At 41.1% G+C, this 24,796-nt stretch overlaps 1 protein-coding gene across 1 annotated transcript in view; it reads right to left on the bottom strand.

The window, feature by feature from the left end:
- Positions 1-520: 520 nt before the first annotated feature.
- The window catches only part of ttc3 (tetratricopeptide repeat domain 3), a 29,615-nt gene continuing 5,339 nt past the window's right edge, over positions 521-24,796 (bottom strand). The window contains exons 4-46 of the mRNA XM_074611766.1: positions 24,157-24,313; positions 23,963-24,044; positions 23,752-23,805; positions 22,516-22,648; positions 22,345-22,430; positions 22,074-22,168; positions 21,748-21,810; positions 21,570-21,624; positions 19,853-20,012; positions 19,434-19,464; positions 19,258-19,348; positions 18,289-18,319; positions 17,931-17,991; positions 17,427-17,514; positions 15,192-15,341; positions 14,439-14,519; positions 14,061-14,170; positions 13,839-13,965; positions 13,473-13,595; positions 13,272-13,373; positions 12,763-12,855; positions 12,607-12,671; positions 11,761-11,897; positions 10,751-11,071; positions 9,752-10,027; positions 9,616-9,659; positions 8,470-8,520; positions 8,246-8,325; positions 7,979-8,134; positions 7,178-7,775; positions 6,993-7,061; positions 5,952-6,101; positions 5,439-5,578; positions 5,264-5,332; positions 5,081-5,177; positions 3,577-3,680; positions 3,396-3,480; positions 2,890-2,991; positions 2,477-2,688; positions 1,757-1,871; positions 1,510-1,635; positions 1,091-1,183; positions 521-797 (exon numbers count right to left, since the gene is read on the bottom strand). Coding sequence (XP_074467867.1) covers positions 687-797; positions 1,091-1,183; positions 1,510-1,635; positions 1,757-1,871; positions 2,477-2,688; positions 2,890-2,991; positions 3,396-3,480; positions 3,577-3,680; positions 5,081-5,177; positions 5,264-5,332; positions 5,439-5,578; positions 5,952-6,101; positions 6,993-7,061; positions 7,178-7,775; positions 7,979-8,134; positions 8,246-8,325; positions 8,470-8,520; positions 9,616-9,659; positions 9,752-10,027; positions 10,751-11,071; positions 11,761-11,897; positions 12,607-12,671; positions 12,763-12,855; positions 13,272-13,373; positions 13,473-13,595; positions 13,839-13,965; positions 14,061-14,170; positions 14,439-14,519; positions 15,192-15,341; positions 17,427-17,514; positions 17,931-17,991; positions 18,289-18,319; positions 19,258-19,348; positions 19,434-19,464; positions 19,853-20,012; positions 21,570-21,624; positions 21,748-21,810; positions 22,074-22,168; positions 22,345-22,430; positions 22,516-22,648; positions 23,752-23,805; positions 23,963-24,044; positions 24,157-24,313 — 5,174 coding nt within the window. The 3' untranslated portion in view covers positions 521-686. The remainder of the gene's footprint in view (positions 798-1,090; positions 1,184-1,509; positions 1,636-1,756; positions 1,872-2,476; positions 2,689-2,889; positions 2,992-3,395; positions 3,481-3,576; positions 3,681-5,080; positions 5,178-5,263; positions 5,333-5,438; positions 5,579-5,951; positions 6,102-6,992; positions 7,062-7,177; positions 7,776-7,978; positions 8,135-8,245; positions 8,326-8,469; positions 8,521-9,615; positions 9,660-9,751; positions 10,028-10,750; positions 11,072-11,760; positions 11,898-12,606; positions 12,672-12,762; positions 12,856-13,271; positions 13,374-13,472; positions 13,596-13,838; positions 13,966-14,060; positions 14,171-14,438; positions 14,520-15,191; positions 15,342-17,426; positions 17,515-17,930; positions 17,992-18,288; positions 18,320-19,257; positions 19,349-19,433; positions 19,465-19,852; positions 20,013-21,569; positions 21,625-21,747; positions 21,811-22,073; positions 22,169-22,344; positions 22,431-22,515; positions 22,649-23,751; positions 23,806-23,962; positions 24,045-24,156; positions 24,314-24,796) is intronic.

Here is a 24,796-nt window from a genome sequence, read left to right as displayed (position 1 = left end):
TAAGAATTTTTCATATATTTCACATATGCCTCCTTTAAATCAAATGAGAAAAAACGTCATAGTATAGTATGTCACAAAATTTCATGAAAAAAAAAGGTCTTAGTATAGTATGTCAAAATATTTCATGAAAAAAACATCATAGTATAGTATGTCGAAAAAAGTAGAAAAGGGTTATAGTATGGTCTGGCGAAAAAAAATCATCGTATAGTATGTTGAATTTTTTTTAAAGAGTCATAGAATAGTATGGCGAAAGATTTCTTGAAAAAAACGTCATAGTATAGTATGTCGAAGAAAAATCATAGTATAATATATCGAAAAAAGTAGAAAAAAAAAAGTATAGTATAGTTATAGTATAGTTTGTCGAAAAAAATAAAAAACGTCATAGTATGGTATGGCGAAAAAAAATCATTGTATCGTATGTCGAAAAAAAAGCTTTTAACCGTTTTAAAAGATCAGAAATATATTTAATTTCTAAACTTGTGACCATGTTGACACACAAACAGCCGACGGAGACGAGCTCACACACAAGACGTTTGTTTATTCAAAGTTTAGAAACATCAGTTTAACGATACAAAAAAACTTGATGGTGTTTTTAGGTTATAATGAAATAAGTGATTTAAAAAAAAAGAACAGAAAAGCTAAAAGCATACATGTGGGTGATGAAGGATAGGGAGGAGGAGGAGTTATCACGGAGCTTGGCGTCTTCTGCAAGACAGCGCGGGGAAATCTTCAGGCAGCAGTGCGTGATCTCTGCAGGTGGGACAGGTGCTCTGCTCCTTCAGCCACGACCGGATGCACTGAACACAAACAACAGGTACGCATTAAAACCAGCAGCAGAAAACTGAGAACAATCATCGTCATACCAGTCAAAATACTGACAGCAAACCAGTCGGGAAAATAAGGCCTACAATTATTTTTATTATCGTAACATGCTCCTTTTAGAAAAATACCTTTTTGTTTGGGCATCTATTGTTAACTCATAAAACACATAGTAATCCTCTCAGCAGCTGAGCTACAACAACAGGTGATCTTAAAGGGACATGAAGCAGTTTTTAGACAACAACAAACAGGAGAGAGTGTGTTCGCTCACCTCGTTGTGGAAGCTGTGTCTGCACACCAGCACACAGGTGTCGACCGGAGTCATGTCCTCGTGACAGATGATGCACGGATCCCCGACGTTCAGCTGCAATCAAGACACACAGTCAGGTCCAAACTAGGGATGTCACGGCACCGCAAATTTAGTGGTCGATAACAATAACTGTGAAATTCCACGATTCTTGATACCCAATTTGATACCACGGTGGTTAGTTGTTATTTTTGATGTCTTATAGATTAAATTATTTGTCAATTAAGTGAGAGAGAGAAAACTGTTACAAGACTAATCCAAGTGCTCTGCGACACAATCACTGACCTCACAGCAGATTAAAAACACCGATAGCTAGCTGTTCTTTTCTGGTCTCGTACTAAAGTCAGTGCGGTTCATACTAAAGGGATGATTTTTGGACTTACTGCGTTGGAGTGTGTGGCTCTCTGGTGTCCGAGTGGCTGCCAGACCGGGGTGTTCAAAGGCGGGGTGGCACACTTAGCGGGACTTCCACGCCCCTTGATGTTTGATTTGGCAGCGATAAGCTTGTCCTGTGAGGAAAAGAAACAAAAACAGTCAGTGAGATGTGTTTTCAGATGATAAAAGACCGAGCTAATCAATACTAGAGGACTTCACAGGCCCTCGTAACGGAGACCTCTGATCAAGACCTACCTGATGGTCCAGGATCAGCTGCGACACTCCACCGACCATATCCTGCAGCGCCATGCTGCCGAGGCTTCCACCGCTGGTGGAACGCAACTCCTGAACGAACCTCATCAAGTCTGGCCTGAACACAAACAAATAATACATTTACATTAATTAGGGCTACTGATAAAATGTGACATTAATTTATATTTCTGTTTTAATTTGCTTCCTTATTTATTTATTCCTCTGTTTAATTTTCCCTTTTATTTATTTATGTATTTATTTTTATTAGTTTTTTTATTTATTTATTTACCTTTGTATTAATTCCCTTATTTATTTACTCTTCTGTTTAATTTTCCCTTTTATTTATTTATGTATTTATTTTTGCATTTTTTAAAATTATTTTATATTTATTCTTAAATATATTTAATCTATTGGCAGCCCTAATTGTAATGCCTACATTTGTCCTGCAATTTTAATAAAGCTGCCAGATTAAATGCTCGCTGTTGTTGTGTTTCCTCCGTTTGTTTGTGATAAACTGTTACCAAAAAGAGTTTCAGCAGTTCATGCTTGGACACCAAATAATTATAGAATTTAAGGTTTAAGGTCGATACTGATAATATCTGGGAGTCTGAAAAATTAGAAACCGATATAAATAAAAAAATAATAAAGAATAAAACAGAGATAGTTAACTAGCTGATGCAGCATTAACTTGTGTGCGGTCTTCAGTGTGTATCTCAGCGTTACCTGGTGTAGTCGGGGAACATGGTGGAGAGGCGCTCCATGGACTTGTCGAACACCGTGACGGTGACGTGAAGAGGCTCCAGACTCCTGGTGGGAGGTTTGTGCTGAGGCGGAGGATGAGCGGCCGGCGCCTCGGCCGCAGACGGGTGGATGATCGGGGGGGTGTTGCGGGAGGATGGAGGTGGAGAAGCGAACTCACGGACTGCCACAGACGGCTGCAACGTTTAGAGGAGAGAGTTTACATTTAATCAGAGAACTACAAGCAGTAGTAGTAGATGTTGCAGTAGAATTAGTATTAGCAGTAGTAGTAGTAGTAGTAGTAGTAGTAGTAACTGAAGTAGTAGTAGTAGTAACTGAAGTAGTAGTAGTAGTAGCAGTAGAACTAATAGTGGACCAGAAGTGAAGTGTGTTTTTACCGGAGCAGCTGGAGGTTCAGGCTGGTTGCTGACGTTGACCGGAACCAGCTCACTGAGTCTGGTTCCGTTCTTCACTTGATCCAGCTGCTCCTGGTACTGGGCCTGAGGGACATAGAAAGTCTTACTAAACATCTGGATTTACACGCACGCACGCACGCACGCTGATCTGCTTGTGTTGCTGTATGAGACTCGTGTTGCTGTATGAGACTCGTGTTGCTGTATGAGACTCGTGTTGCTGTTTGAGACTCGTGTTGCTGTTTGAGACTCGTGTTGCTGTTTGAGACTCGTGTTGCTGTATGAGACTCGTGTTGCTGTTTGAGACTCGTGTTGCTGTATGAGACTCGTGTTGCTGTATGAGACTCGTGTTGCTGTATGAGACTCGTGTTGCTGTATGAGACTCGTGTTGCTGTATGAGACTCGTGTTGCTGTTTGAGACTCGTGTTGCTGTATGAGACTCGTGTTGCTGTATGAGACTCGTGTTGCGTTGCTGTTTGAGACTTGTGTACCTCAACAGTGGAGATTTTCTTCTCCACTTCTTGGACATTAAGTCTCCAGCTGTTCCTGCTGATCTCCAGGTCTGGGGTTGGGAATCTGGAAAAAGATGGCAGGACATCACACAGTTAATAATTCTGACACTAACTGGTGTATTCTGATTAAAAGCTGTGGTTCGCTCCTCTCCTCTCTAACCTGTGTGCTGCTTCGTCCAGTTTGGTCAGAACAGCCTTTCCGGTGGTGAGCTCTCTGTAGAGGCCGTTCAAACCCTGATCACGACTGCTCTCCACCACCAACACCTGGAGGAGCAACACAACCAGGGTTCATTCAGTTACTGAACTTTACTGAATCGTTTTAACAACCTGGAAAGAGTCTGCTATGGAGGACGGAAACTGACAAAATTAAAAATAAGTTAATAAATAAATAAATGACTCGAAAAAAAAGAAAATGTAATTAAATATTGAAAAAATAATTTAAAAAAAAATGTAGTATTAAGTAATTAATAAAATGTAACAATTATTTATTTACTCTTCTTTGTAATTTTCCCTTTTATTTATTCATGTATTTATTTTTATTAATTTTTAAATGTATTTATTTATGCATTTATTTATTTATGCACAATTTTCTCTTTGCATTTCACTCCTTATTTATTTTCCCAAAATTATTTATTTCTGTATTCTTCACTTCATACATTTCTTTACACATTTCTTTTTTTTTTTTTTACGATTTTGGCTTATTATGAAAACAAGATAATCGACATAAAAATATAAATGTATCTATAATTTAATTGATAAAATGTGACATAAATTGATATTTCAGTTTTAATTTGCTTCTTTATTTATTTATCTTTGTATAAATTCCCTTATTAATTTATTTACTCTTCTGTTTAATTTTCCCTTTTATTTATTTATTTATTGTGGCAATTTTTATTTATTTATTTATTTATTTAGGGATTTGTTTTATTTATTCATATTTGCATTTATTTGTATTTATTTCATATTTATTTTTAAATGTATGTATTCATTTATTTATATAATTCTGCACGACTTCCCCTTTGCATGTCACCCCTTATATGTTTCCCCAAACATATTTATTTCTTTATACATTTCTTTACACTTTTCTTTTTATACGCTTGTACGTGCCTCAAGTGTGAGCTTTTTTCTTTCACGATTTTGGCTTCCAGCTATTATGAAAACAAGATAATCGACATAAAAAGATTATTGTTTTATTATTCTGCTTCGCGATGACGCTCTCCTTTTGTCAGCATATATACCGTATGTGTGTGTATTTATTTATTTAATATTATTATAGTTTAGGTTTATTATCAGTAATATGTTATGTCATTATCACTATTCTACTCTAATATATCATTGTCTATGTATGTTTATTATGTTCATAATTAACCTTTTTCTACGAGTACATTTGCCTGTATTTTTCCACTTTCTTTCATTGTAACTATATTTTGTAATGCACTAATGGAAATGTTCGTGTATCTTACATTTTGCAGTTGCACTGTAAATCGAGCGTATTTCAATAAAACTAATATTTATACACAAAAAAAGATGCTGATATTTTGTGCTGATAATCAGAAACATTAACTTCGTCCATTTCCATTTATATTCACTCAACTAAATATGAAGAGAAGATCTAACTCACTAAATTAAAGGTGTCTGATTGGAGTTAAGATTTAAAGACCTACCCGAGCGTTGTGAGACCTCCTGGTCACCGAGGTCAGCGAGGCTTTACAGCGCTTGATCTCGTCCTCCAGACTCATCTTCTCAGCTGCCGACTGGTTGCTGAGAGGAAACAAGAAGAGAAAAGAAGTGAACAAAAGAAGACTGGGAGGCTTTTAGTTTATATTCTATATCAACTCTTTGCTCACCTGAACTCCAGGAAATCACTCAACCTCACGTCAAAGCTGCTTTTCTTCTCTCGGATGTGTCGGGAAAGACTGAGCACGGAAATAAGACAAATATATATAGAGATAATTAGAAATCTGTCATTACTTCATGCTTCTTGTTTACAGTGAGACTATAATCAATCAGCCTCCGTCTCACCTCCCGTGTTGCTCCACCAGGTCTTCTATCTCCCCCTTCAGGGACTTCAGTCCTTCCTGGTTGGCCTTCTTCTCCTTCTGGTCCTTCCTCACCTCCTCTTCCAGTTTATGCTGGAACAGCGCCAGCTCCTTATTGGTCACCTTGACGAGACAGAAAACAACCAATAAGAGAGGTAGAAGGAAGTTAAAGCTTTTATTGTGGTAGTCCGAGTAACGTGACATCATATCCGTTCCGTATCCGTCAACCAAAACAAACCTCAGAGAGTCTAAAACGTTTGAGGGTCGTCATGGATACGACCTGCACCCTCCCATGTTAAATCCAGCGTGGTAAACACTACACATCCAGTAAAGGATGGAAACACTTTGGAAAAGCTGAGCTAGACAGAGCAGAGCTAAAGCTGCATGCCAACTCCGTCACGGACAGGAAGCGTTATGGTATTATCGCGGTAACGTGGCGGTGGAGCCGGATCATCCTCCGGGGATCAATAAAGGTAAATTCTGCTTATGGACCTACTTGTATATTGGCAATGATCTTCTGAATGTCTTCCTCGAGGACAGCGACGTCTTCGTCGTGCCGCAGGTTGACTTTGTCGCAGCCTTGAGCCATTCTCTTGATCTGCTGCTCCAACTGCTTGTGGTTCTTTTGCTTTTTGTTGATGTCGCCCTGGAATAGAACAAACAAAAATGGGTCAACAACAAAACTCGAAACTAAACACAGAGCTACACTGATGAATCAAACTGCTGATGAGCAGTGGTGGAAAGATACTGCACTACTCGACTACAGGTTTCAAGGTATTCTTACTTTACCTAGAGTATTCCCATTTTCTCTTACGTTATACTTCCACCAGCTAAATCTCAGAGGTCAATATTGTACTTTTTACTCCACTACGTTTGTCTGACAGCTTTAGTTACCGTTCAGGTTACAGTTTTTCACACACGGCAGGCTGGGGAGTCCTGCATACGAGGTGGTGCGCCGCGACCGGCTCTAGGTCGGCTTGGAAAGACTCGGGGTGAAGGTGCTTCCCGGGGCCGTGGACAAAGTGTCACCGGGGCGGACTGTCCTCAGTGCGCCCCAACCACGTCGTGCCCCCAGGGCGGGGCTCGGCCCACTTAAAAGGCGCCAGGGGTCTGCGGTGATGTCGGCAACCCACCCGACCCGTCTTGAAACACGGACCAAGGAGTATAACGCATACGCGAGTCAAAGGGTGCAAGCAAAACCCCATGGCGTTATGAAAGTGAGGGCCGGCGCGTGCCGGCTTAGGTGGGATCCCGGCCCAGCGGGGTCGGGCGCACCACCGGCCCGTCTCGCCCGCATCATCGGGGAGGTGGAGCATGAGTGCGTGCGATAGGATCCGAAAGATTTTTGACGAGATGTTAATGTCACGCTGCTGTAAAGTGGTATCGGTGCCGTTGTATCGGAGCCGTTTTGCGAGTACGAGTACATGAACACAGTATCGGACCCGATACCCGATACTGGTATTGGTATCGGTGCATCCTTAGTTGTGAGTCCAGGCTCTACTTGAACAGCTGATGCATGAAGCGGTATTGAACTCACCTGGCAGCTCTCAAAACGCTCATGAATCTCCGTATTCACCGCTACACTCCTCATGGACTCCGGACACGTCTGAGAGAACCAAACAAAAAGAAAAGATTACATATCAAACGTCCAGCACACATTTATGTGTTTACATATTTACATATTCCATCTAGTTTATCTAAGTGAGATGTTTTGGTGCTAACCTGTACGGCTGCATGCGTCTTGAAACAGTTCTCCTCAGTTGAAGACGTGTCCAAAAGTCCCCCGTCCCCGTCACTGGCCGATAGATACAGCTCCCCGTAGTCATTAGTTATATAGTATGGGGCTTGCTGTTGACAGTCACCATTAGTCCACTGGTAATACGGATCACTCCCAGTCAGAGTCTCTCCACCGGCTGGCTGGCCGAGCGGAGGAGGCTGGGAGCCGAATACATAAGGGTTTGGGAGGATGGGATAGACGTCAGTCTGTGCAGAAGAATAACCGTCCAGATAGCTCGTGAAAGCAGATTCGTGACTCGAGTCCAAATAAGGAGACGGAGAGTCCGAGTCGGGATCCGCTATATCGTCCAGGTCGTCTAGACCGGCGCCGTGTCCGGCCTGCTGCAGGGAAACGGCGTGCTTCGCCAGGCCGATGCACCTCTTCATCTTTATGAAGCGGAGGGACTCCAGCAGGAAAGGCTCGAAGCCGCCCGCCTCCTGGATCTTCAGCTGAGCCACGGGAGGGAAATTCCCCAGTTCACCCACCAGCAGAGGATCCTCGGCCACCAGCGGACCGTGCTCCTCCAGGATCTGAGCAAAGTAGCTGCACGGAAAGAATATGCATGAAGAATACTGTATACAGGGTGGAAAGTCACCAATCAGGTACTGTACTTTACATGAGTAGTATTGTAAAAAGTAACTAGTGACTATAAGTGCAAATAAATGTAGTGCAGTAGAAGTATAAAGTAGCAGAACACGGAAATACTCAAGAACAAGTACTTAGTTAGAAAAGTGTCTTGTACTCACTCATACAAACTCTCTTTTGTTGGGTCGGGGTTGTTGTCCAAAATGTTTTTATAGTGACTTCTGTGTCTGGTGCTGTTGTACTGGTCCTCAAATTCAGCCACTTGCTCTCGAAGGTGACTCGGTACACTGAACAGATCACTGGGGTGAAGGAATGATCTGTCCACACAGAATCTCAACGTTACTTATATACATATATAAAAACAGTTGTTATGATTACAGTAATAAATACAGTCTGTGTGTCCAATTTGGAGGAAGAGGAGAACTTACAAAGAGTCATCTTCAAAAAAGTCTTGGTCCCATTCATCTCTCGGAGTTACAGCTCTCCTCCCAGAGAAAACAATAACGCCCTGAGAGGGAGAGGAAGAGGAGAGGAAGAGGAGGGGAAGAGGAGAGGAAACACTTCAGTTGCGCTACAAAGACACATGTTCTTGTTGAGGTATCCACTTATAATGTCCCAGAAAAGGACGACTACCAATCACACTTCTTCTCACCTTTGGCTCTTTCTGTTTCTTTTTCCGGCCTCGAGTCTTCATAGGAGAATTCTGAAATGAAAACAAATCAAAAGAGGGATCAGGCCGAGCCACGAGGATAAATCACACTGAAAGGATAGTTTGACATTTTGGGAAATACACTTACTGGGATGTATTAAAGGGATTGTTTGTAAGAATCCTAAATGTCTTGTTAACAGCTTCACCTGTGGCCGTTAAACTAAAGTCAGCGTCCTGTTGCTGGCGCTTGTGCTCGCTCTACATAGACATGAAGGAGCATCGCTCAACACAGTGAGGAGACACACGTCAGCTAAAAGCACAGTATCACTCTATATTTCAGCTGCTTGGCAGTAATGTTAGCTGACCAGACCAAGGTCTCTCCATGAATCAATGCTGATCCTAGTGTTGGCTTTTCCCGCCTCAGCCTCCCGACCGCGGCCGGAGGGAACGGGGGAGACACCGGAGTTTTGGTCGGAGACGATAACGTTTCTCTCTGCGGAGCCCCGTCACTTCACAAGACACGGGAAACCTCTGTTGGTCTGGAGGAGCTGCAGCAGTTATTTCTGCACAAACGTCCACTGAACATTCACTAGATATTCTCAGAGCTAAACTAACTCTTCTGCAGTGTGGAGTGAGCAGCATGCACGTGAGAGGTGGAGAGAGAGAGAGAGAAGGAGCGCGGTGTGTGAGTGAAGCGTCGACTTCGGCCCTGGAGACCAAAGCTACGGTCTCCCCTGTGTCTTCTGGATGCGGTCGGGGGGCTGGAGCAGGAAGAGTTAACACTGTTTAACAGACGGGCTTCACTAGATATAACTTTGCGGTTTCGGTGCTTCCATGTAGTTTGTGTTGGAACAGCGTAGCCACACGCGAGCGCACATGAGACACCAAACCGATGTATACATGTAAGAAGTTACAAACAGTCCCTTTAAGTGTAAAAATGCCAAGTTGTGGTTTTATAGGGGGTTAAACAAACGAGATATAACATGTTAATTGGAGCGCTTTTCATATCACCGCACAGACCCGACACTGGTATCCACCGTCTCATCTAACTCACGGCAAGAAAGCCAATAAGTGTATTTCCCAAAAGCTTGTCCTTTAAAGTTTAGGTTATATGGTGAACACCTTGCAATCAAGTTTCTAAAGACTTACATTTTGATTTTCATCAGACTTTTTTAAGACTGAACAATGTCCATCTGAAAGATAAAGAGCTGGAAGTCAAATCAGGAGCAACACATGAAGAAGCCTTCAAATGTCATGTTGGTTAAGTTAAATATCCTGTACCTACCCATCATATCAAAATATTCATCCAGTATAGGGTGGCAGGAGACATACTGGTCCCTGTGCTCCTCCAGAGTCCAGATAAAGAGTCTCATGTCATGCGGCGGGGCCTGTTTTAGGTATTCAGTCACAGTCAAGCCCATGCTTGAAAAAAGCTCCGGCCTAGTGCCGAGTTTCTCTATAATGACGTCCTGCAACGGGCCAAAGCTGAGCAGAAAAGCCAGATCCAGCTCCTCCAAGTGTTCTTTGTAACGCTCAATGAAGTCTTTGGCAGCATTCAGACCTGAAGGAAGCAGCAAGGAGATCAGGTCAGACTTCACAACATGGCGCTGACGTTAAAACGCACAATCTTTACGTAACTAAACTCTGAAATTCATCCCTTTAACTCCCACAAGGTCCTCCCATGTTTTGTGTCACACATTCTTCTGGTTGTATAAATAATCACTTGAACTCCGAGGACTCTCACATCTAAAGCCTCGTCCACACCCGGAGCGTCAGGAGCGCGTGGCGGCTGCGTTAACTGTTGTTTTTTTATTTCGGCGTCCGTGTTAACAGGTTAGAGCAGCCCCACTGCCCGCGTGAGACGCACATCTTAAATCAACACTTCATTTCAAAATAAAAGCTCTCAAGCGGGGTTTTTTCTGCGACAGAATTCCTTAATTTGTTAACACAAGGCTTTTATTCTGAAATATGTGCATGACAGTGTTGTAGAACATGCAGTGACTTGGAGAGCTCCATGAATGAATAAAGTACGGGGTTTTCATTTTGGATTATTACTATTATTTACAAATTACCACACGCTTCTGAACCTTTCTCTGTCTAGAATAAATATAAATGACATTTGAGTTTGAAAGGCAAACTCTATGTAGAAAGAAAGGATTGACAGCAGCAGAAACGTGTGAACACCTGACGTGTTAATCACGCAGTAGCCAGGCCACGCAGCAGCCACGCGCTCCTGACGTTCCCAGTGTGGATGAGGTGTAAGAATAACATGATAAGTGCTGACCTGCGTTGTTGAGTTGGCACGCCCAGTTGTTGAGTTTAGGATTTATATCCAGACAGCCACTGAGTAGTTGGATCAGGACACGAGCCCAAACCCGGTTCTTCCTCTCCAGCAGCAGCTCAACGGCCTGACCGAGAGTCTCTATCGGCTCCTGCTGCCAGTTCAGCATCCTCCCAGCGACCTGGTTCCCCCTGGACGAGTCCAGCTCCAGCCAGGGCTTCAGGCTGTCGGTCAGGGCCGACACGTTGACGCCGTGCTCCTCTCTCAGCAGCTCCATGTTCTGGCTGATCTGCAGAAGAACTCGATCCCTGTACAGCAACCAGGCTGACAACCCGGGGAAACAAAAAGGGACTGTTCAACACTTAGTTTGGCTAAAACAAAGTTAACATGCAGCTCTAATAAGCTCAGCTGAAGCTAACTGCTCTCTGCCACCAGTATCCAAATATGCCCGGTTCAGACTACACGACATCAGCCCGTTTATAGCCCGACACGGCCGTCGTAGGGTGTCGACTCGGATCGGGAACGATAAATGAGTGTGGTGTGTCATAGTACACGAGGCTTGAGCCCCAGTAAGCCCGTATATTAAGACGGCGGTGCCTGGAGAGTGTGTATTGTCGGAACAGGGGACCGACGTGTAGTCCGTCATGTGTGGCGCCAAGTCACAACAATAATTTATGACTCCCAATCGTCTAATCTGACACGATGACCATTGTAACCGTCAATATCGTGTAGTCTGATCCTGACATTAGTGGCGTGTGCACCAAAGCATCGTTTCCTGAGGCCAACGTATTCTTTAATGCTTTGCAATGGGAGCCCCGTGTATTTACGCTATGGTAAAAACGTCATTGAATCGTATCGTATTGCTCTGGATGAGTCAAATATCCTCCTTGAATCGTATCGGAACAATGGAAAGTGATACGTATCGTAAAACATATCGTTAGTTATGGATGAAGCTTGGAACTACTCGGTGCAGCGCTGCGTGTCAGACATGTTGTTGATGTTAGGAGCGTTACCTTTCTGTTGATTCTGTGTTCCCGGGTCTTCTTTCTGCTGCAGAATCTCCTCGTTGATCGCCTGCTTCTCTTGAAACGACTGCTTCGGCTGCTTCCTCTTGAGTCGGTGCTCCTCCTTTGATTTTAACTTCTTCAGACTGAAAATTGAAAAGAGAGACAAAAGGCAGTTATTCAGAAACCAAGAACTTGTCAATTGTCTCAGTGCGCTTTCACGAGCCGTAGTCCGTTTGGTAAGGAGGAATCAAGAGTGACATTTATACTTTTGATTTGTTTTCTATTTAGTTCGGTTCGGTTACACAGATAATTTATCTTTCATCTCTGGAGCTGCCACTTCCATGCAGGGAATCGTGTTTTTTCACTTTGACTGGGCACTGATTTACTGAGCACACAGATCCCTTCTCCTCCAGTTCACCTTCATCGACTATATAAACGTCTGGATTTGCTGACTTTATTTAGCATACTCTGTGTGTTCTCTTCGGCCCAGATGTCGAGCAAACATCAGACTCCTGCAGAAGTCCAGGTCCGTCCCTTCTCACTCTTGTTAACCCGTTGTTTACCTGTGTCTATCTCAACAAAGGCCCACACAGGCAGCCTGTTTTAGTACGATTACTGCGTTCACAACCGCCCAAACGAACCGCACCAGAGTTCGATAAAACAGACTAAATGTTGGCTTGTGTAAGCACCTTATCTGTTAAACCTGTTTTACAGAAATGCAACACTGATAACAATAATATGTAATCAGAATCAATAAACGTCTTGTCCAATAAGCAACCAGTGCATCGTACTGCAGCAGCAGTCAGGATGTCTCGTTGCAGCTACACTCAGCATGAACTGCACTCGACTCACCTTGTACATTGCTGATTCACTTTGGGCTTCTTGGGAGTCTGTGGTTTGGCGATGGCAGCTTCACACTGAAGACAAAAAACGACACGCTCAACACTGATCCTGAGATTCATTCATGACTCTAAAAAGCTTCACCTTCACCTGCAGAGATCCTCTTACCTTACACTTCAGCAGCCCCGTCGGACCAAAGATATTGATATTACAGATTTTGCCGACACAGTCTGGAGTCAAACACGACTCGTGCAGGATATCCTGCAACACAAAGAGAAGGATTAAGACTGGAAGCAGCTACAGCTCTGTCCAAAGTAGGGCTGTCCTTGACCAGAGAAATTCCTATTTGACTAAGTTCACATGTAGCGTCTAAAACGGGTGGAAATCTCCAACCGTAAACTCAGTCAAAACAAAGATAATTGAATTTCCAGCAGTTTAAATCCCTCGCAGTAGCTTTACTACTCCATCTGTCAGTGCTCATAAGTTTCTTGGAAATAAGTCATCCGGCATGAAAAAAGCATAAAAACCGACTTATCAGCTGAAGAAATCAAAACGACTGATTAGTTGACTAATTGACGGAGGGGACAGCTCTACTCCAAAGTGAAGAAATGCACTTATTCTGGAATCTTTACCATCATGATCATGATGGACGATCAGGAAATAGATGGAAAATGTACCTTTTCATTCTTTTCATTGAAGGATGATGTCTTGAGGGTCTTCCAACAGGTGGTGTGGTATTCAACAATGCAGCTCTCACAGCAGCATATTCGAATGTAGCCCTACAGAAATGAAGGCATATTAGTATTATTATTATTATTATACGTTGAAAGTTGATTTCCTAACTAACTAACCTGGCCGTTGTTCACGGCTCCACTTACCTTAAAATCTGGGTCAGTCACGTAGATTTCAGCTTTCAAAGGGCCGAGGCATTTCTCAAGTCGACAAATGGCGTCAGGAATAGGAGGAAATTTGCACAGCTCTATAGCACGCCGCAGAATGTCCTAAAAAAAAAGAGAAAATACAACTAAGATAAGCCCCAGATGGAATCGAAGTTAGTCTGTTATAACTAGAGATCTCACAATACCAGATATTTAAATGTACATTAAAGTTTGTTCTGTGTTGAAATGAAATCTGATTACATTCAGTAGAGTTCACAGAGGGGTGTAAATATTTATATTTTCTAGGTAAGCTACTAAATGATCTTTAAAAACTGATAAACACACAACCCTACGATGACGACATACCTTGAAATAGTCCGGCTGTGTTTCTTTGACAATCTCTTTGGTTAAAGGCCAGGTGAGTTTACCAGGTGTTATTCGATTCTTGACCGTCTGCAGGGAATCTGAAAACTGCTCCAGAGCGAGTGCAAACCTGTCCAGAGAAGAAGAAGAGGAGCAGATGTTTGAAACAACAAAGAGGTGTGAATCAAAGACTCACAAACCGGTGAAGACTAGAAGCTGCTGTACCTGTTCTCTTTGAGATACACCCTCCCGACGGCGTAGTAAACCAGACACTGAAACGTCCTCTCCTCAAACGATTTGATCTTCTCCAGAAGTCTTTGTGCTTCTCCAAGTTCCTGTGTAACAAAGAAACACAGGTTTTTATATCATTCTGTATCCTTCTTCAGTGTTCCTTATGTATTCAAATCACAAGATTACAATTTTGGTCAAAGTATGATTGTTTTAGCAGCAAAATACTATTTTCTCAAGCCCTTTTAATAACATTGTCCCACGTGACCCGACGTAGGTTTCTGCATGATGACGCTGCTACATGTACAGTAGATGATATATGAAATAAATGGTTTAAGTTGATTGCTAACGAGCCTACATGTGTCTGTGAGTTACCTCAAGCTGGCCGATTTCTGTCAGAGCCGAGGCGCGGCCGTACAGCAACAACAGCACATCCAGCGTGGAAAGTCCAAGTTCCTGAGAAAGCAAAAAAAACAAATGAATTATGTCTTTTACAGGTCGCCACTAATCCAGTCAGATTTGATATTTCTCTTAAAAATGTGTGTGAAGAGAACAAGAACCTGACTTTACTCCAAAATGATTCACAGCCAAAGTAAAAGTAAGTAAATTCACTAAGAATTGTAGGCATTTTTTGATAATAGATAGTTCACAGTTAGAAATAAAGCTGTGTTTGTTGCATTTACATGATTATATGTCGTCTCCAGAGAGTAATATAGATGTCTAGGTGGTGCAGATGAAAAACAGGAATACACAGCACCACAAATCTGCAGCTAAAAGCAGATTGACGTTGCTCTTAAAGATCCATTTACATTTGAAGACAAACTAAAAGTACCATCAAATTTAGGCACATAAATTGTGCATCAGTGCAGAGTGCTGCAGCTTTAGCACCATCAGTGCAGAGTGCTGCAGCTTTAGCAGCATCAGTGCAGAGTGCTGCAGTTTCAGCAGCATCAGTGCAGAGTGCTGCAGCTTTAGCACCATCAGTGCAGAGTGCTGCAGCTTTAGCAGCATCAGTGCAGAGTGCTGCAGCTTTAGCACCATCAGTGCAGAGTGCTGCAGCTTTAGCAGCATCAGTGCAGAGTGCTGCAGCTTTAGCAGCATCAGTTTGCTCATCAGTGATGTGATTACCTTGAGAGTGCTGATTTCCAGGATGGCCAGAGCCTTCCTGAAGGCCTCCTCTGCGTTGCGGCAGCGGACGTCGGCCAGAGCCGTGTGTGCGTCCTGCACCATCGATCTCAACTCTCTACACACGCCTGCTTTATCGTCCACTTTCTGGTTCTGAACGGATAAAATGCATCACAGAGCTGGTCAGTTATTTCATTTAATGATGATGTTGTTATGACTTTAAAGCTAAATTTGGACGTGCTAAAAAAGTTAAGATTAGGGCTGTCAAGCGATTAAAATATTTGTCCGAAATTTTTCAGATCTTTTTTTTCGGAAATTTTTTCAGACATTTTTCAGATCTTTTTTTTCAGATTTTTTTTCCAGATCTTTTTTTTCTCCCCCATTTAACAATCTTTTTTTGTCCGACATTTTTTTTCCAGACATTTTTCAGATTATTTTTTTCAGATTTTTTTTCCGGAAATTTTTCAAACATTTTTCTGATTTTTTTTCTGCACATTTAAAAAAAAAAAAAATTTCAGACATTTTTCAGATATTTTCTTTCGGAGATTTTTTCAGATTTTTTTTTCCGGATTTTTTTTTTCTGCCATTTTTTTTGGACATTTTTTCAATCCTTTAGAAATTTTTCAGATTTTTTTTTCGGACATTTTTTTTCAAAAAAAAAAATTCTGACATTTTTCAGATTTTTTTTTCGGATAATTTTTTTCAGATTTTTTTCCAGATATTTTCTTCTGACATTTTTTGTCAGATTTTTTTTTCCGGATATTTTTTTTCTGACATTTTTTCAATATTTTAGACATTTTTCAGATTTTTTTTCCTGATTTTTTTTCCAGATATTTTTTTTCGGACATTTTTCAGATATTTTCTTTCGGACATTTTTCAGATTTTTTTTTTCAGATTTTTTCCCAGATATTTTCTTCTGACATTTTTTTTCAGATTTTTTTTTCCGGATATTTTTTTGCTGACATTTTTTCAATATTTTAGATATTTTTCAGATTTTTTTTCCAGATATTTTTTTTCTGACATTTTTCAGATATTTTCTTTCGGACATTTTTCAGATTTTTTTTTTTCAGACATTTTTCAGATTTTTTTTCCGGATAATTTTTTCCAGATTTTTTTCCAGATATTTTCTTCTGACATTTTTTTTCAGATTTTTTTTTTCCGGATATTTTTTTGCTGACATTTTTTCAATATTTTAGACATTTTTCAGATTTTTTTTCCAGATTTTTTTCGGACATTTTTCAGATATTTTCTTTCGGACATTTTTCAGATTTTTTTTTTTCAGATTTTTTTTTTTCGGACATTTTTTCAAAAAAAAAAATTCAGACATTTTTCAGATTTTTTTTTTTTCAGACATTTTTCAGATTTTTTTTTCGGATAATTTTTTTCAGATTTTTTTCCAGATTTTTTTTTTCTGAAATTTTTTTGGGACATTTTTTCAACCTTTAGATATTTTTCAGAATTTTTTTTTTCTGACATTTTTTCCAAAAAAAAAAAATTCAGACATTTTTCAGATATTTTTTTTCAGACATTTTTAGATTTTTTTTTCAGACATTTTTTTTCGGACATTTTTTTTGACATTTTTTAGATCTTTTTTCAGAAATTTTTCAGATTTTTTTTTCGGAAATTTTTTCAGACATTTTTCAGATCTTTTTTTTAGGACATTTTTTTAGATCTTTTTTTTCTGACATTTTTCAGATCTTTTTTCGGACATTTCTTTCAGACATTTTTCAGATCTTTTTTTCAGACATTCACTGATCTGGAGGTCAGAGGTCAAGGGACCCCTTTGAAAATGACCATGACAGTTTTTCCTCACCAAAATATAGTAAGTAGGTTTGGAGCGTTATTTAGCCTCCTTCATGACAAGCTAGTATGACCTGGTTGGTACCGATGGATTCATCAGGTTCTCTAGTTTCATTCTAGCTTTAAAACTGAGTCGCTACAACCTAAAAATCGCAAGTTGTGTTAATTTGCAATAACTCTTTGGTATTGCGTTAACTTTGACAGCCCTAGTTAAGATGATATTAAATAGATTAACACAGTAGCAAGTGTGTGAGAGATTGATCCCATGATCTTTCTGCAACGCAAAACAAACAATATCCTCAGTGAGCCCAAGCTGGAGGATCTGTGAGGCTACGTGTCTCTACAGAGGTTCCTTTAGATAACACAGTGTACTGGAAGTCTCGTGACTAAAGACAGACGCCACATGTTGATCAAATGACAGAAGAAGCACAGCTTTACCTCAACTTCAGTCTGGTTTCTGTTGTTCTTTGGTTTCTTCTTGGTCGGGGTGCTGGATTCTCCTTTCCCATTCTTTGTAGAAAACTCACTGGAAGAAGCACAGAGTGTTTAAATCAGTTATATACAGTCTGCAAAGGAGATTCTTTGATTTCAGATCAGATGAAGGAAGAAATCAATCAACTCCTCCTATACTCTATTTCTATGGTTGACAGAATTACAGTAGAGTGGAAACCGCTTCCACCGGGTCAAACTGATCACTATAAGCAGATGGTTATTATACAACCGAATGTTTGTTGTTGTGCTTTATTTCTCATGCAGATTACCATCTAATCTAATTGACATTTATTACATGAATACAAACTAATGAAACGGACCGCTTCGCTATTTACAGGCTCGCTGTTTGTTTTTTTACACTCCTCTTGTGGAGTCAAAGCGCAGACGGCAGAAGAAGCAGTAGCATCATTTATAAAAGCATCGATGTTAGTAAAAAGTACTTCCACTAACCTTTTTGATGGTTTAGGGCTTTTAGCGACGGCCTCTGTCGGTGCAGTCCTTTCATTCTTCACTGGAGAGAGAGAGAATATTAGGTTTTAAATGTCATGAACAAGTGCAAGTATTTCACTTCACAGATATAAAAACAAAAACACAGTACAAGACACAGTACAAAATAGCAAACAGACTTTGACGGAGGCCGAATGAAAGACACCATAAAAGGATATAAATGTGTCCTAAGTTGTGTTTGTATTTCCATGAGCTCAAGAATGGATTCAAGACAGTTGGATAAAACTGCACAGGAATTTTCAGGCTAGTTTGACAACTTGTTGACCAAGTTTTCTCGAGCGAGTCGTTGAAACAAACTCACCTGGTTGCTTTTCCGGTTTAACCTCCGAGATCTGTCAACACACAAGTTCACATTATTAACACTGAACTACATCAAACTTCAGCTAAAGACACAAACAGTGTAAACAAAGGTCAATTATATCACTAAAAGCTGGTTGTTCATTATCCATTCATCTGCAGATTAGTTTCACGATATACATTTAGTTTGGAGGATCATTTTAACCAGAATTAAAATTAAAAGAGATAGAAAAGAAAAAAGAGAGAAGGGAAAACAAACATTAAATTATAATATTAATATAATAATGATTAGTGAAGTACAGGTATAAAGAAAATAAGATATGGAAATAACAAATTGATATTGTGAAATGGCAATCTGATAATGAAAAGTAAAAGTTTAAATCCCAAAAACGAAAATAGAAAAGCTTAAATGGAGAAAACTTTATATCTCAGTAATTCTCATGTACATGTGATCATTTTCCTTTTTAATGACACATTTCAATTTAGGCTTTTACATTTAAAATTTAAAAGGATTTTAAATTTCACTTTACATTTTCAAATTATTATTATTTCAAAACCTCAATTTGTCATTCTAATACCAATTTGTTTTATTTAAATTTCCTTTTTAACATTTAATTATTGATATTATTAATTATCCTGTGTACCAAAATTATAATACATTTATTTTTTGCCATTTTCTCTTAATTTCCTCATTTTCATTTTAAATCTGAGTTCACAGTTTGATCTACAGAACTGAGAAAAAAGGAAAACATTGAGACTTGTTAAGTTGAGAAATCCTCAAAATTGAGGAGCTGGAATTAAGTTCTGTTTTGCATTTTTGCTTGAAAATAAAAGTGCTTAAAAGATTGATAATTTCTTTCGATCTTCTAACTGATTAAACATTTCAGATCTAGGGTTTAAAAAAACAAAACTAAAATAACAAAATGATGCATTACTGACATCGTCTGCTAATATTTGCAAAAGCGTTACTAACTTTATTCTGCAGCGGAGGATCGATCTTATTAACAGCTTTTACAGTCTGTGGTCGTGACTCCCCTGCGTGTCCTCTGTTCGTGCTCTCCTGTCTGTAGAGGAAATAAAATCATCCATAAGTTCATCAGCATTTATTAATCAGGTTTGAACAACGTGTATAAGGAAGCACACACATACCTTTTACTCGGGGTCTTCTTAGGATGAACAACTGAAAGCACAAAAACACAAGTTTCATTAATGGAGCAAACAATAGAAGGATGATTTCACACATTATGCTGTTATTAATTATCTGTTTTGTCCACGACAAGCAATAATCTGTTTTTTATTTGATCTTAAAAGACATACACTTCAATTTAAAATGAAAAAAAAAAAATCTTCTACAAGAAAAACCTGCAACATGTTAAGTTGTTTATTCATTTTCCTGCTTTTCTTGACTTTATTTTTCTACCTTTGATGAGCTGTATTGAAATGAGAAGATGTTGATATCCTGCATTATAGAGGCTGCTTACTGACGCCTGTGTAACTCTGTCTTGTAAACGCAGTACAGTGTGTTTACAAGACAGATTTACACCGGTGTTAAAGTGCAGTGGAAATACCTTTGGGAACTTGCACTTCAGCGAACTTCAGGTGTTGTTGCTCCAAGTCTTTCATCCCCTCGTGGTCGTCTTTACACAGACTCTGGGCTATATTGTTAGCTTCAATAGCCTTCTTGATCTCTCCCAGGGAGAACAAAGCCTCACAGTAGCGGTAGTGACCCTGCAAACAAAGACATGCATTAACCCTTTGTACTCTAAAATAGAAATGGTCCGTCACACGCATATGTGATGATGCGATAGACAGAAGCCTTAGCTTTCTTCTGCAAAAACAACAAACGCTCTAGCCATTATCTTTTTTATTTTACATCGAGTTAAACAGGATCATGCCAACAACCATTATGGGGCGATACTCTGCGTGTTATACCGCACGTTTTAGATCGATTTAAACAGGATCATGCAAACTACGGTCCACTTTTAAAGATTTAACTTCTAACTCTTAATTGTTTGACATGAGGTACAGTTACAGTGTGAACTGCAGTAAAGACCCAGACACACCAAGCTGACATCAAAGAACTAGCAGCTATAAAGGTGTTGCATCGCCTCATGGCGCCTTCGTCTTGGCCGACAAGTTGCACTTGAACACACCGCAAACACACTGCGCCTGTGCGAGAGGAATTAACTCTCCACACCGGCAGGCGGCGGTAGTCTGTATTCATCATTCAAACGGTGAAACCGGAAGACAGAGGCCGGCGGATATACAAGCTGTTGTGACAAAATTGGTTTTGTGAGGTATTCCTGAGATATCCCGTTCATGACAATGAGTCTGGCAGACAACTCGAAAACATTATGCCACGGCTGTCGTCAGCGCCGAGGCGTAATAAAATCTAAATTTTAAAGGGACTGTTTGTAACTTTTTAAGCGTATAAATGTACCGGGTCGGGACACATGCGCGCTCGCATGTGTCCCGAGCCTCTCTCCTCCTCTGCCTGCTTGCCTTCACTCACACACCGCGCGCGTTCTCGCGTACTCGCTCCACCTCTCACGTGCATGCTGTTCACTCCACACTGAAGAAGAGTTAGTTTAGCTCTGAGAATATCTAGTGAATGTTCAGTGGACGTTTGTGCAGAAATAACTGCTGCAGCTCCTCCAGACCAACAGAGGTTTCCCGTGTCTTGTGAAGTGACGGAGCTCTGCAGAGAGAAACGTTATTGTCTCGTTATCGTGTCTTCCTGCTCTCTCCGGTTGCGGGCTGAGAGAGCAGGAAGACACGCTGCGGAGCCCCGCTGCTGAAGCCTGCACTGAAGCAGGAAAAGCCAACACTAGGATCAGCATTGATTCATGGAGAGACCTTGGTCTGGTCAGCTAACATTACTGCCAAGCAGCTGAAATATAGAGTGATATTGTGCTTTTAGCTGACGTGTGTCTCCTCACTGTGTTGAGCGATGCTCCTTCATGTCTATTTAGAGCGAGCAAGCGCAAGCTCGAGGCTGACTTTTGATGACTTAACGGCCACAGGTGTCGCTGTTAACAAGACATTTCTGAAAGTTACAAATGGTCCCTTTAAGGGAGCGCTTAAGATTGTTGGAAGTTCTTGAAACTGTAGCCAACCACACTGAATTGACCTCGCCGCTATGGCGCCTAAATCAGCATCAGAACTGACACAGCTGATCGGCTCAGGACTTCCTTAACGTCTGTGTAATAAACGTTGGATCATTTTCTCTGTTGCATTTCCTTCATTACTACATTAACGTGACAGGATCATAAAAGAGATGCATACCTTTGCCCAGAGTGGTTTTATTAGAGTAGCACGTTTTCCATCACCAACAGCTTTTCTGTAAAAATCAAAAACATTTCTTTTAGTCTTGTAACCTTTAACAAACACCAGCATGAGCAGCTTCCACACTGATACTGTGTACTTCTATTATTCACAGACGAAAGGAGGAAGTGGTACTTACAGATAATTCTTAGATCGGATATAGCATAATGCTCTGTTTCCATAAATTATGTGGTTGTCAGGGCTGGAGGGAGAAGAAATGAACGTCAGTTACAAAAATCAGCTCTGAAGTGTATAGTTTGAGGTGGTTATATTGATGCGTTTCTGATAATCTGTCTCCTTTGTGCAGTAATTAGATAGACAGTGTCAACATCAACTGAAATCCCAAAGCTTCACAAAGACATCCATCATATTCTATTGTATTATTGCACATGTGTACTGAATAGAATAGAACAACACAGACTAAAGATTCACGTCTGAGAAAAAGACAATAAGATATGAACTTACTAATGTTTGATGGCTTTGGAATAAAACATCACAGCTTCTTCATACTGCTTTTTCTGAAAGTTCTCATTTCCTTTCTTCTTCATTTCGTCACTTTTCTGGATGAGAAACACGACAAACACAATATTTTATTCCCACAGGTACAAGACAAACATTTAAAATGACAGTAGAGAGTTTAGGGCCGACAAACTGGGGGATCAAAATCAAACATCCAATCTGTAATGACACATATCAGAGAGTATATGAGTCGGTAGATGGTGTCGTTGTGTCTTACCTCTACTAGATACTCAGCCGGTTGAGCCATCAGTGACTTCAACGTCCTCTCCAGGTTGGTACCCATTTCCTGAATATACTTAGCAACTGATTGAAAGCAGAAGAAGAGAGTTTTAACTATAAACATACGAGTTCTAACAGGCTTCAGTGTTGTGCAAGTTTAGCATCTCACACTCTGTGAAGATAAGGTGCAGGGCGGTGAAGCAGTTCTGTGGGTGGCCGAGATCCTGGATGCGACGGCGGATACCGGGTTCTCCTGATCGCTCCAACCAGTGCAACGCATCCTCCAAAACCCCCGCGGAATGCTGATGGAACAAAGACATATATCTCTATTGATTACATAGACAACGACAGTACACAAAGGAATTTATTCAACTGTATGATTATTTTTGACACCTATGTTTCGTTGCATATGTTCATGTTCTGGTGTGGTTTGGGATGGAGGGAGAGCCTTTGTGTCCTGGTTGGTGTTACTATGTTGATTGTTTAGTTGTTGAATTTATGTTTTTGTTTATTATATATTATCATTGTTATTATTATTTGTGTTTAAATTAGGGATGCACCGATACCACTTTTTTCAGACCGAGTACCAGTACTTACATTTAGGTACTCTCCGATACCGAGTACCGATACGAGTACTTCTCTGTGCCTAAAGCCCCTCGTTAACAGCCAGCTGGAGGGTGTGAGCGACACACGGCAGGCTGGGGAGTCCCGCATACGAGGCGGTGCGCCGCCACCGGCTCTAGGTCGGCTTGGAAAGGCTCGGGGCGAAGGTGGCTCGCGGACGCAGCTTTACAGCGCTCCTCGCCTGGACCTTGCCACACCGTGACAGGGCTCCCTGCTTCCGGTGCGACTGTCGACCGGGGCCCCAACCGCGTCGTGCTGCGGCCCACGTAAAAGGCGCCAGGGGTCTGTGGCGATGTCTGCAACCCACCCGACCCGTCTTGAAACACGGACCAAGGAGTCTAACGCACGCGCGAGTCAGAGGGTGCAAGCAAAACCCCGTGGTGCACCGTCGGGGAGGTGGAGCGTGAGGACCCGAAAGATGGTGACGGAAGGTTAACGTCACGCTGCCGTAAAGTGGTATCGGTGCCGTTGTATCGGAGCCGTTTTGCGAGTACATGAGCACAGTATCGGACCCGATACCCGATACTGGTATCGATGCATCCCTAGTTTAAATGTTTGTTAACTTCCATGTTTTGTGCCTGAATATGAGATGGTGAATCTGAAGGGGTTTTTCCTCTAATCATTTTTTTAATTAAATGTTTTATACAAATAAAGTTTGTATATTATTATTAACCAGAAGCTAGAGAAGGCAGCCATGCTTCTGCAATAGTTTGAAGCACCTTTACTCCTATTCGTTGATAATGTCTTGCCTATTCAACGTAAACAATCACTTCAGACTTACAAAGTTAAACATGTTGCTTATCGACACAACGTGCTTCGTTTGGTCCTTTTTCACCTGGAACAGAGAACAAACAGGCAGTTTAGTGGCAGCAGTTCTACTCCTTTTCTCTTCAGTGCTAAATAATACGTCGTGTCAGATGACTTGCAGACTCGGGCAGCGGGATGTCCTGCATTATTATTATGCAAAAAGAACAACTACACAGTCAACTTACAGATCCTTTCTCCAGGGCTCTGAGGATGGCCTCCAGTATTTCTATCTTGTGCAGGTGCTTCAGACTGATTTCTTCACTGCCACTAGAAGGAGAAGTTACAAACTCTTTAACAGTCCAAACATTGAAGATTAAAAGTGTTATTAATCGGGGGGGTTTTAAACAAATATTCAGATCCCAATCCTAACTATACTTACTTTGAGATCAGACCTAATTGTAAAGCCCAGGTAACAGTGTTGCCCGTCTCTTCACGCTGCAGCAGAATAGGAAGCCAGAAAGCACAAATCTTCATCTTCTGCACGGCTTCTCTTTTGGTTTCAACTGGGATACGAATCCATCGTTCAAACACCTCCTCTAAAACAACAACAACAGGCAGAAAACACACTTTAGTTTCACCCTGCTGAGAGAATTAACCATCTAGGTTTTTCATTTTAGAGCGGCGTATTGCGATTCCATAATCACCATTTATTGTGATTTTTGTTAACCTTTTGACCACTAGCCCACGAGGAACAAGTTGAGTCATACACTTTGGAAATTGTAGGATGTAGTCCCACGTGTCTACTTCCTCTAACTTCACCAAGGTGGTCTCTAGCTCTCCCGTCAGCTCCGTTCTCTTTATCCATCCATGGTCAGCTCCATCGGGGCCGTTTCAATGCAGAGAACCTAAATGTCAGTATCTGGGTGCTCTACAGTCGTAGCGTCGGCCCATTTGACCACGGAGACGAGAGCGACGGCCGGCTCCACCGCCACGTTACCGCAATAATACGATAACGTTTCCTTATCCATGACGGAGTTAGCGTGCAGCTTTAGCTCTGCTCTGTCTAGCTCTGCTTCTCC

Source organism: Sebastes fasciatus, chromosome 16 (genome assembly GCF_043250625.1).
Source record: "Sebastes fasciatus isolate fSebFas1 chromosome 16, fSebFas1.pri, whole genome shotgun sequence".
Taxonomy (NCBI): Eukaryota; Metazoa; Chordata; class Actinopteri; order Perciformes; family Sebastidae; genus Sebastes; species Sebastes fasciatus.
Note: the sequence above shows the minus strand (reverse complement) of the source record. Positions and strands in the feature narration are given on the sequence as shown.